The sequence below is a fragment of the Anser anser genome (genome assembly GCF_964211835.1).
Source record: "Anser anser genome assembly, chromosome: 8".
NCBI lineage: Eukaryota > Metazoa > Chordata > Aves > Anseriformes > Anatidae > Anser > Anser anser.
In genome coordinates this window covers 20,216,645-20,228,706 of record NC_139728.1, presented here as the reverse complement: position 1 = coordinate 20,228,706, position 12,062 = coordinate 20,216,645, and the positions used below count along the sequence as shown (strand labels likewise).

The 12,062-nt window shown below is 39.6% G+C and overlaps 1 protein-coding gene across 2 annotated transcripts in view; it reads left to right on the top strand.

Moving 5' to 3' along the window:
• AK5 (adenylate kinase 5) overlaps nt 1-12,062 on the top strand; it is a 94,952-nt gene that overhangs the window by 67,306 nt on the left and 15,584 nt on the right. For both annotated transcript variants that reach the window (XM_083846514.1, XM_083846513.1), the window contains exons 9-11: nt 2,073-2,115; nt 3,137-3,181; nt 11,434-11,597. In XM_083846514.1, coding sequence (XP_083702640.1) covers nt 2,073-2,115; nt 3,137-3,181; nt 11,434-11,597 — 252 coding nt within the window. The remainder of the gene's footprint in view (nt 1-2,072; nt 2,116-3,136; nt 3,182-11,433; nt 11,598-12,062) is intronic.

Here is a 12,062-nt window from a genome sequence, read left to right as displayed (position 1 = left end):
GCGGTCCCACTCACATCAAGCTGCATGTTGAGTTGTCTCCTAGAATTATAGAACAGGTGCCTTTCGGAGGGGGGAAAAAAAGTGGAAAAAAATTACTTCTTTTAAAACCAGTATTTCTATACCTGAAAGATGACCAGGTACTGGTATAAACAGGATTTCTTATTTTGAATTTCTGTGTTGGTCAGCGTGACTGAAACTTCTTGTTTACCTGCTTTTGAGCTGTAATTAGAATCCACTTTAATGGCCTTTCATAGCCCTTATTCTTTATGTGAACACAACTGGTTGGCTAGTTAACCTGTTGGTCTATTAAAGCAGATAAGGTTGGTCGAATAATAATAATACTTAAAAAAAAAAAAAAAGGCTGATAGCTTATTTAGCCTCACCTTTGTCTCTAGTTCTTACATATTTCAGCTCTAAAAAATGAGAGCTGTTCCTGACTTTAATGGACCTTTGTTATCACCTGCTGCTCTGAGCAGCCCACCAGGGTTATCGAGGCAATTTCATTCTGCAATTACAAGGGAGAACAAAGTATATTATTTGAAAGAGCATTACTTGAAAGAAGGAATGCCTCATTCATTTGATCACAAGGTAAACTGGTGACTGTGATCTTGATTTTTAAAGAAACCTTACTCTAAACTTTGTGCCTAAAGTGACTTGCATTCATAAACCTTCAAACGCATGATAAGAAGCTGAATCTAAAACCAGGCCTTTTATATGTAACATATCCTTTGTAGGGTCAAAAATTTTATTGTATTATTACTTCAAAAAAAAATGCAGGATTAATTCTGTCACTTGAATTGTAGGGAAAAAAACTTCCATTTTGACATTTTTCCCCTGGAATACTCTTGCAAACTTTAATTTTGCATTCTGAAAGAAGATAAAGGCAAGCCTACTGCAGCATAATAGGCTGAGAATCACTGCAGATCAGAGAACGAAAGTGTTCTGCGTGGTCGGTGTAATGGTACTTCAGCCTAATGAAGAGCGCTTGTGTTTCAGTGATAATGGGAACACAGGGAGAAACCTGCAAGTGTAGTGCATGAGCCCTGCGAAATGCAGCAGCCAGCAGTTTATCTGTTCTGGTCACCATGCTGTTCGTTCCCCTTAATCTACGCAAGCAGCAATACATGGTCCTAACGGCGGGTGTTTCTGACACCATACTGAAGCAGAACTCCAGAAGACTACAGCCTGATAACCCTGTGCTAGTACTGAAGATAAATACATAGAATTCACAAAGTTATTTTGAGGGGACTAGCATAATATGTACTGGGCTGATATTGTGCAGTGATTATGTAATATATGCATGTTAATGTCAAGGTTATTATTGATATTTTATAGACTAGATTATGGCACTAACAACATGAATGTATTGACACTACATAACCCAGACTACATCCTGCATATACGTATATAATTCTGATTTATACGAAGAGCAAAGAATTCCCACTCTGATGCTCTCACTGGCCAGCATCCATAAATCTTTGTTGGTTATACCATACAGGACACGGCAAAATAACCCCAAATGGCCAACCATCAGGGAAAAAAAAAAACATACTAAGTTTCCCATTCCCCTGGTGTGATCCCTCTTTGTAGTTCAGCAGCCTTTATAACAGCTTGTAGCTTGCACTGCATTCTGAAGGTCAGCAAATTCAAGTTGGTTTGGACCAAAGGCTAATTTTGTCTTCATACTGTAGCTCACTTCTAGCACTTGCTCCAGTGTTGCCTTTCCAGCACATACAGCTTATCATACCACACTCCCAAAGCAATTCAGCGTGCACAGTGGCTGCTTATTTGATGGTCTGGAGCTGTGCATCTGGACACTGAAGCACACAAAGCTGTTCCTCACAGAAACCAGTGTGTGCCAGTGAATCACCTACAGTTACCTTCGGTTCTCCATGTTCGCACTGTACAGACTGAAACATTCCTGTGAGATTGTTAACCTTGTCTCAACATAGATTAAAACTCAAAGGGTTAGAAAATGGAGAAGATGTAGACATACAGATAAGCAGATAGAAGAAATGATGCAAACTGTTCAAGAAAAATCCATTTCAATTTGTCAATTGCTTAATTAACAGGAGGAGGATCAGTCAAGTTTTTCTGGTTATGAGAGCACAGGAGGTGAGTTTCTTTTTCAGTATAATTTTGCATTTAATTTCGAAACCTTTCATTTCCCCTTATATTTAAAAAGCTACATAAAAAGAAAAATGAATTCAGATTATTTATAGCGTGAAAGTTGTCTCAAAATATTGCCATGTGAATTCTCTTTGAACACAAAGCTTATAAGAGACATTTCCACACTCCAAAATTATTTGAAAACATGACTGTTAATCATACCAGATAGATGGCTTCAGACATTGGCACTTATGAAAAGCTTGTTGGATAGTATGAGCTGCTAAGAGTCCAAGATGAACGTAATGATTAATGAAAACCTTCTACATCTAATCACAATATGTAGTAAGAGATGTAGATGCTTCTACATAACACATTAAACAAAATTATACGTGGTAAATGAATGTGTGTTGGAAGTGGTTTACTGAAAGACATAATAAAATTCCAGCAGGCTCAGATGGTGCAGGATTGCCCTTTATCTTGGTATAATCAGGGCAGTGACTAGGACTCAGACTAGAAGGAATTGCTTCAAAAAAAAAAAAAGCTTCAGTAAAAGGGAGCACTTTAGTACATACAATAGTTTTGATGCTAAAATGACACATTATTTGGCTGATCTGAGACAAAGGAATTTAAGACTACCTCTCAGATATAGTACATCAAATATAATCTTAATGGGATGTGGACAAATTTCTGTACCAATTACAATCTAATTATACATTCAAAGAAAGATGCAATGGCTTGGGAGGCACATTATTACATCAAGATTTATCTGCTTCTCATTTTTTATTTAAGTCAACGTATATATGCAAGGTCTAGTTTTCAGGTGACATTTTTTTTGTTTTTTTTTAAATCATATCTGCAGCAACAGCTACAAGGCTGGGGGATAAATAAGCAAGATAATTGTGTCTTTTGGAATGCACAGCATTATAGCAGAAAGCAAATCCAGGGGAAAAAAAATATCACTGTGGAAAGTAGGCAAGATGAAAATGAGTAGGTGCTGCCAACTCACGAATTTTTATTTTTATCTTAGATTTTTCAGAAGACCTGAGGAAATCAAACATCATTTTTGTAGTTGGTAAGTAGGATTCCTTATCTTACTGCTACATTTGAAAATCCATGTGTTTTGGTTTTATTTCTGTGATTTCTTTTAAAGTTTAGCAGAAGGGTTTGGCTGAGTATTTACTCTACAGTGGGGGTGCAGTCTTTGGAAAAGGAGTTAGAAATTGATATCATGTTCTTAACCTGGCACTGGCCATGCTAACAATGGCTGCGTAAAGTTCAGAGCAGGAAATATGTCCAAGTGTGAACTGATTCAAAGTGACCTTAGTTCTGCAGTTACAGCACTGCTGTGTGATCCCATATGACAGAGCTGACTCAGGCGTTAGCTAAGATATTACTAGCTTGGACTTCTGGCTTATAACTTTAAGGTTTAGGTGAAAAAGTCAGGTCTCTTTACCTCTTCATATGCAAATCATCTTCTGTAAATACCAGTTTCACTCCCGCATTTGCTTAATGTTCCATTAAAAGTCAATGGAGATTCAAGCTTTACATTATATTTCCTTTCTGGAAGTCCACAGAGGAAAAGCATCATGTCAATATCCATTATTAGATAAATGTGACTCATGTAAGCCACAAACACTTGGAACAGCCTTTTGAAAAATATTATAACCAGACGATTAACAAGTTTCAACTGAAAGCTGGAAAGGATCATTGCTTTCCTTAAAAATCAGAGTTTTTCAGAGAAGTTTTGTAAAACTAAGCAAGAGCAGTACATTTCAATGGACCTAAGGAGAGAGACCCAAGTACAGGTATTACATAAAAAGTAAGTCACTTTGTGCCCTAAGAAAAAAAGAAATGTGACTTCTGAAATGAGTCATAAATGAATGGAAGTTTCATTCAGAATTCAGGAGACAAAATCACTTCAATGCCAGCAGGTCAAGTGAGATGACCTCCCTGCTGCTCACTGGGGAAGCTGCACCTGGAGGACTGCATCCAGCTGTGGGCTCTCCAGCAGAAGAAAGATACTGACTTGCTGAAGAGAGTCTATGAGAGGCTGAGAGAGCTGGAACTCAGCCTGGAGAAGAGAAGGCTCCAGGGGATCTTACCAATGTGTGTGCCTGAAGCACCTGAACAGAGGGATTGAAGATGAGGGAGCTAAACTCTTCTCGGAAGCACCCAGTGACAGGAGAAGAGGCAGTGGGGACAACTTAATACACATGAAATTCCACCTGAGCACAAGGAAACACTTGTTTTTCCACTCTCAGGGTAGTCAAACAGTGGAACAGATTGCCCAGAGAGGCTGTAGTCTCCATCCCTGAAGGTACTCAAAACCTGACTGGGCTCAGTCCTGGTCAGCCTGCTCCAGCTGGTCATACTTTAACAGGGTTGAAGATCCCAAGAGGTTTCTTCCAACCTAAAAAGATCCTGTTAGTAGATGACATGTCTGTGTGTTGTAATTCTAGCTTACCCTGTCTTATCCCAAATACGAGTTGACTCAGTTTATTGCAGATATATATTGCATACGATGCGTTTGACATAATTAGGTTACCGAACAGCTCATCGGAGCCTTCTCTTAGGGGAAAAAAATACATAATACTTAATTCTTAACCTTCAAGAAAACTGTAATGCCACACTTACTGGAGTACATCTTCCTGCTGTTTGCCAGTGACAAATTTTACCTTCTCTCTTCTTCACATATCTTATTGGGAAATTACATTTGGGTTTGTACAGACATTAAAAAAATGTGAAACAGCTCAGGGAATTTTGTCTTTAAAATTGCCTGTGGTAAGGCATATTTCTCATATAACTTTGGAGTGCTCTCTCCTTTTCAAGGAGTGGTTTTTAACTCCACTTACAAATTATTTTTTTTAAATAGACCATCCACTAGTCATCTTCCAGCTTGAAACTTAAAATTCACCTCTTCTCTATTTATTCCCATCCTTAAATCAATTTCAGATTTTCCATTAACTTATTTGTAGGAATAGAGGAAAAACTGGCTTAATCAAAAGCCTGCTTTGGCAGGGGGGTTGGACCCGATGATCTTTCGAGGTCCCTTCCAACCTCTTCGATTCTGTGAAAACCTCAAGTTTCCTTCACTGAAAATGTTATAATAGAAAATTTGACTAAGTCCAAACACGGGTTACTTTTCAGATTATGTAGAACGATATATAATTTTCCCAAAAAATAACCTCCTAAAAAACTTCTAGAAGTCTGATGTAAGGAGTGAGGGTAAATTTTTCTGGACTTCACTTTTTTGATCTGACCAACGTGAAATTGCCAAGGTCACTCATTTGGCTGCAAAATCTTCATTTTGCTAGAGCCAGGTAGTGAAAATAAAACGCGTTATTTTTCAGACTTTATGCTGGTGCTAGGTCAGCGGGCCACAGGGTTGTTTTTCTTGGGGCCTTTTCAGGAAAGTAAATCAGCCTCAGTAGTTTGTTGACCCTCACGCACTCCAGGTTTTACACTATACACACTAGCCAAACATATACTAATTTGCCTAGGCAGTAAAGTTGACTTACACGTGACTTGAGTCTGATCACTGAAAATTATGCAAAGAAAAAAGAAAGTTTTCAAGAAACCTCAAAGGAGCAGAATGTAATTTTCCAAGAAAATGCAAGCTGGGGCAGGGGAAAGAACTCCAACGTGTTTTCTTGGAGCGAATAAACCTCAGTGATGTCCCAAGCCACATCCCCATGACATGCAGTCCAGGTTGTTTTCTCATTAAAATCCTCTTTCAGAAGAAAAGATTTTATTTGTTTTTAAGTAGCAGCAGCATTCCTATATGGTTTAACTAATCTTTTGTTCAGGTATGGATTTTAGTCTAGGTGCTACTGAGGAGCCTTCAGATGCTATGTTCTGAAGCTAAGCTTTTTGTATTTGTATAAATAATCCAAGTAGCCTTAGTAGAATTACCAAATTGATCAAGGCCTCCAAAAAATCATAGCCTGAATATAAAGATAGTTTGACTAGGATTATTTTGTTTTCAATTCTGACTTCTGAGGCTTCATTGTACAGCTAGGTTTCACCTGCAAGCACTTTCCCATGACACTGGATGACACAAGGATAATACCCATTACAAAAGCAAGGTATATAAATTGAGATATTTTAAAATAAATGGTGAGATTCTTGTAAATTCTGCTGCTGGCATTTTATGCTGATGTTCATAGCGTGCAATATGTATGTCACTGCTATATGATAAACTCACAAGATTTAGCAGGTTTAACATAGAGACACCCCAGTCTGTCGGTATGGCAGTTTTCCCTTCACTAATATTTCTGCCAGCAAAGCCAGTTCACAGACTGCTCACGTGGCTTGTTCCTCTCCCTGCTTGCTCCCTGCGGCAGTCCCAGCTCCCCCTAGCATCATTAATTCATCCATTTGTGATGCTGTGCTCTAGGCCAGACCAGTACATTTGAATCACATGCATAGACTTGCAGTTTTTCATAGTCTGAGGGTGACTAGGGCCTGAGGTAGAGCAGGTGTAAGTTTGTTGGAAGATCTGTTTACGATCTAGTGCAGGCTGCTGTTAAATATTCAGAAGTGCTGCTCAGGCAGTTGTCATTTCTCCCCACCCACTGAGACCACTCTTTTCCTGCCCTTGAACGGCTCTCCATGAAGAAATTCTGCAGTCAATAATTAAAGCAGGAAAGGTGACCACCTAAGTTGGCAGGGCTACCAGAAAGTTATTTATCCCAAGATTTTTTTATACAATTGAACAGGCAACTGAATCAACATAATGGAATAGAAATCCGTGCTAAGAGAGCACACAGACATTTTAATCCCAGCTTGTTTACAGAAAAATCAATATGCCAAACTGCATGTAATTTTTATGCATTGTCTAGTACCCTGGTTCCAGATATTTGCTCACTTTTTTGCACCAGAAATCACAAAGGGACACACAAAAGATTTCAAGATACATCTCAGTGAGCAATACGCCCGATCTCTAAATCTGCACATTTTTATTAGTTAAGTTAATGAATGAACTTTAAGCAGTATATACTGCACTCAGAAATAATAAGATAGCTGACAAACATGCTAACATTGAAGAACTGCTATTTCTCAGATTCTGTATGTAAAGGCCAACAAAGAGCAGTGCGCAGTTTTACTATTAATACATCCTGAATGCAAAATCCAGTAATAACATGCATCTGTTTTGACCATTGCAATTTGGCCTTTGGCTCAAGGAGGGCCTCGTGCCCCCTCCTGCTGCAGTTCACAGATGCTCTGCTTTTCCCTGACCTTGCTGCTGAGCAGGGAGCTGCACAGTCTGCTGCAGCAGGAGCCTGCAGAGTGAAGCCACGCAGCTCCTGGCTGCAACCTCTTTACACAGCTGTGAGCCTGATTAGAAAAATGAAGAGTTGGTAGAAGCTCTCCTACGTCTTCATGATCTCATCAAGGTGTAACCATACTGACCTGACCCTGGAAGCCTCTGATCTCCACAATAGCTGATCTCCAGTTAGCTCCCCATTGCTTATCTGCTGATAGGGAACATGCCCAAACCAACTGTTCCTTTGTTTACAAGCATAGATGGACATATTCAAGTTCAAACTCCACACACTTATTCTACATTTTCCTATAGGTCACAGCACATTCGTAATTTCTATACTTTAACTTCATGTCATATGCACAAGTTAGAAAAGAACACGATTAAATGTGAATAGCAAGTTACTTGAGAATCAGTTTGTCACTGGTTTAACACAAGCTTTTTCCCAAATATATGTAGGCAGAATAAAAGACGACAGCATACCAAAAAGTGACAGTGTTCACAAAGAATCATACACCTTCGCAATGAAAGTGGGGGCATGTTTTTCTCCTCCCAACAATCGAGCTATTGTGGAAACTTCACCACCTTTTTCACAGCCTCCAGTTCTTTATGTTTGAAAAACAGCGTAACAAGCCTTGTGGTGAAGGCTTCCTATCTGAAGATATCTTTGTAATAGCTTTTATTATGTTTAATATGCAGCTGCTGTTTTATTATAAGCTTCCCTCAATTAAGTTATTTTTCTCATTTTTTTTAAAAGAAAGATGCATAGATTTAATAAAGAGACCCTCTAAAACAATAAAATATCAATTTGTAGTGTTGCAAAAATTATGATATACCTCACAACTGTGGGATTTGTTTGTTGTTAAAGCCACTTATGTAGCACTCCTTTAAATATGTACCCCAAGCAGAAAGGAAGTACTAATTAGGAAGGAAGTGCCCTTTCCCATCTTGATAGCTCTTTTGCAATCACATTAACTCCCTCTGAAGGCCAGAATTTAAGACATTACTAATATTCAAACTTCATGTATATAAATTAATACTGACATAAATGCTGAGTATGCTCAGGAATGCTGAATTCCCTGGAGGTATTCAGTCTCCTTTCAGATCAGGCAAAGTAAGAGTTGCAAGCTCATTTGTTGATAAGAAAAACACAAGACTGTAAAGTGGGTCACATACACTTATCAGGCAATAGGATACTTGGCTACACATCAAGTTATGCGAAATTAATAGTAGTGGCCATGAAAATTACCACTTTCAGCACATAGTTGTTATTTAATTACATCTTCTCCTCTTTAAAAGGCTCAGCATTTTAATATCAGCTTTGTTGGAACTCTTCTGTGAAAATAAACAGTCAACTTTAATGTTTTGGGAGAACAGTAATGGTCGTTACAGCGTATGTCCTGCATATTGTTTCACTTTGACAGCATTCTCTTTAAAATACTAAGAGATAAAGGTATTATAGAAATGCATTAGCTTTTCTGAGGATTTATCTAGTAATTAAACAACCTAAAATTGTTCTTGTATTGTTATTTCTGAAAAGAGATCTAGTTTTATTTAGTATGTGAAGGGACACCATGGAATTTCTATTTTGGCTCTACATTCAGGAGAGAAACAGTTACATAGCTATAAAAATTACCTTATTCTACATCCCATCTGTTTACCTAATACTGGGTATATTCTAAAGAAGTAGGATGAAATTACTGCACTGCTAATGTATAAGTCCAGAAGACAGAATATGTAAACAAGCACATGCACACACAAAATTGCTCATCTAAAAAACAGACCAGAAACAGTTTGCCATTACAGATATTTACATGTAGTTTGTCTATAACATCTCTATACCTGTTCCTCTATAGCCATTCTTATTTACTCCTTGTTTTCTGCCAATGGCTGCTTTTACAGAAGTATGGTTTTCTTTTTATTAAAGCAATACAGTAACAGCAAGTAACCCACACTGGAAAGAAAATGACTGTGAAAAAGACTCTCTAGCTAAAACCATAGCACAATTGTGATCCTCACACCACAGGCTGATGATTATCTTTGTGAATCTGAAGTAGAAGACTGCAGGTTACGCTAGACAAAACCGCTCCTTTGTTGCAACTGCCTTATGACCCAGATTTTATTCTCAGCTACAGTACTGTATCTTCTCTGAAAATTATAGACTTGGTGCAGTTATTTCTTAAATTGAATGCAAAAGTTAGAAGAAATTTCAAGGTGGGAGGAGATGATGCCACATTCACTACACTGTGAATGTGTTATTCCTGTATTCATTAACAGAAAGATAAACAAAAACAAAAAGCACACTGCTTATCATCACTTGTTCGAGCATCTTAAGTCCACATAATAGAGCCATATTGGCATATCTGTGAGTCTCGATAGTTAATAAATATGCAAGTCATATGCTTTAAAAAAAAAAAAGTTTTTAATAGAGTGTGATTTTTTATCTTTAATTTTAAGCATACAGCCTTGCCTCTTCTTTTGATTTTTGAGTACTGTCCACCTGAAAGGGTGTAATTACCTCCTGCTTATGTAGTTCTTCCAAACAGATCCATCAAAGATTATAAAAATGCTGCTGACTGCCACACACCTTGAAATTTCTCCCCAAACACCAATACCTGCAACATGAAATTACTTTCTAGGCCTCCCCCCACCCTGGACACCAACATGGCCGCCTCAGGTTCTCCCACAGCCGTAACCTTGCAGAACACTCACCTCAGATCCTCCAACAGCTCTGGAGGTCACCACCACAGGAGCAGGGTTCACAAGATGAAGCTTTTGGCCATTTTGGTGATCTGACCAGCCAGCCTGGGGTGGCTACTGCTCAGCAAGCGGCTGAGAAGGCCCCTGGCCTTTCATGGGGTGAGACATCAGGGTGAGGAGGCAGGAGACGCCACCTTCCTGTGAGGAGATGGGACAGGGCAGTGCCAGCACCCGGAGCACGAGGCAGCGTCCACCATCTCCGAGCAGACCCCAGAAAGAATACCTGCCAGAAGTAGGGTGTTTGGGGACTGTTGATACAGTCCTAGAGGAAGCAGGGTGGCTTGAGGTGTATCCCTGAGGCACTGCTGACAGGAGGACACCTGCAGCACCCACCCAAGTTGCTGCCCTTCCCCTCCCGCCCTTTCTGTCACCCACAGGCCCCTGGGAGAAGCAAAACCCGGCCTGCAGCTGTGGTGGGCTGCAGGTGCCTTCCCTTCAGCTGGTGGAAGAATCACCTCAGCAGCTTCACCTCAGCTGCTGAGACTGCCCTTACCCCTACAGCTGTTTGAATCTGAGCCCTGGTCCAAGGTGATTTTCCAGCTCCCGTCTGAATATAGGTGAACGAGTGGTGACAGGGTGCCGTGCATCACTGAGCACTAGGCACCTGCATTTCCCTGCAGCACGCATGAAGAGCGAGTTGATACCACAGTTTCAGGGAGCTGTAGGATCAAGCCTTCGCCAGCATTTAGCTGCTTCTGTATGTGGCTTTTGGTTATCGGCAGATGTACCAGCACCTGTGAAAGCTTTCCAGCTCAGGGGAAGAGGGAGCAAGCTCAGTGAAGTTGTGCTTTTGCATTTGCCACAGGGCAAAAGGATTTAGCTGCTGTGCTCCCACATGTATGCCACGTAACACAGTCAGGTTTCACCATCTCTGCTTATACCTTTCCATTCCACACAACTGAGGGCAAAACATTTCCTTCGCAGGGATGCAGGGAAGATTAATTTGCTAGTATTTGTTGCAACTAGCAAGCCTGAATGTGTACGGAATCAAATCCCCTCCCCTGCTCCCTGTTTAATGTATTTCATTGACATGGTAATTGTGTTTTAGGAACAGGTTCTCTTTTGCAAGACATTTCACATTGTTGTGACTCCTTTGATTTCAACACACATTTTTGGAGTCAGCGCTGTAGTGTATCGGAAAGGAATTATATGATTTGTCCTACTATATAGAGTGTTTTTGCTAAAAAATAAAAAAATAATAATATCATAGTCATATCAATTTCCTTCAATTTTCTCAGTTGCTATAAATTGAGAAAATGCACTTCTTTCTTTCTAATTCTTGACATTTTTCCCTTACAAAGGTGGTCCTGGGTCTGGCAAAGGCAGCCAATGTGAACAGTTAGTGAAGAAGTATGGATTTACTCACCTGTCCACTGGTGACCTTCTCCAAAATGAGTTATCGTCATTATCAGAGAGAAGTAAATTGATCAAAGACATCATGGAATGTGGTGAACCTGTGCCAGGAGTAAGCTACAGCTTTATCTGTGGTCTGAATTGTTAAGAGCAAAGGTAGTATATAGATTGTCTAAAAGGGTGGAAATAAGAGGTTATTCCTATTTAAGGAAAATGAATCTGCAACTTGAGGGAGAAGTTTCCTCATTGCCAGATCTGTGGCACTTCTTTTCCCTTTCTGTGCCAGTAGCTGTTTACATTTCAGATTCCCATACACAATATAGATTACTCAAAAATACAGTGAGACAGATGCTGTACTATACATTGCGGAATACAAGAATAAGTACAGGAAACAGAAACTTTATGTCCATTTTATAGCTTTGCATTTCAAATTCAGAGCTGGTCCTCCTGGCAGCTGCTCTAATTTACAATACCTGCAGTGTTTCCCTGCAGAGCTGGCTAACATCCCAGAGTAGCTGGACTGCAGTTTAATGGAGACTATGAAGACAGTTTGTTGTTCTCAGCTGAACTTGACTTT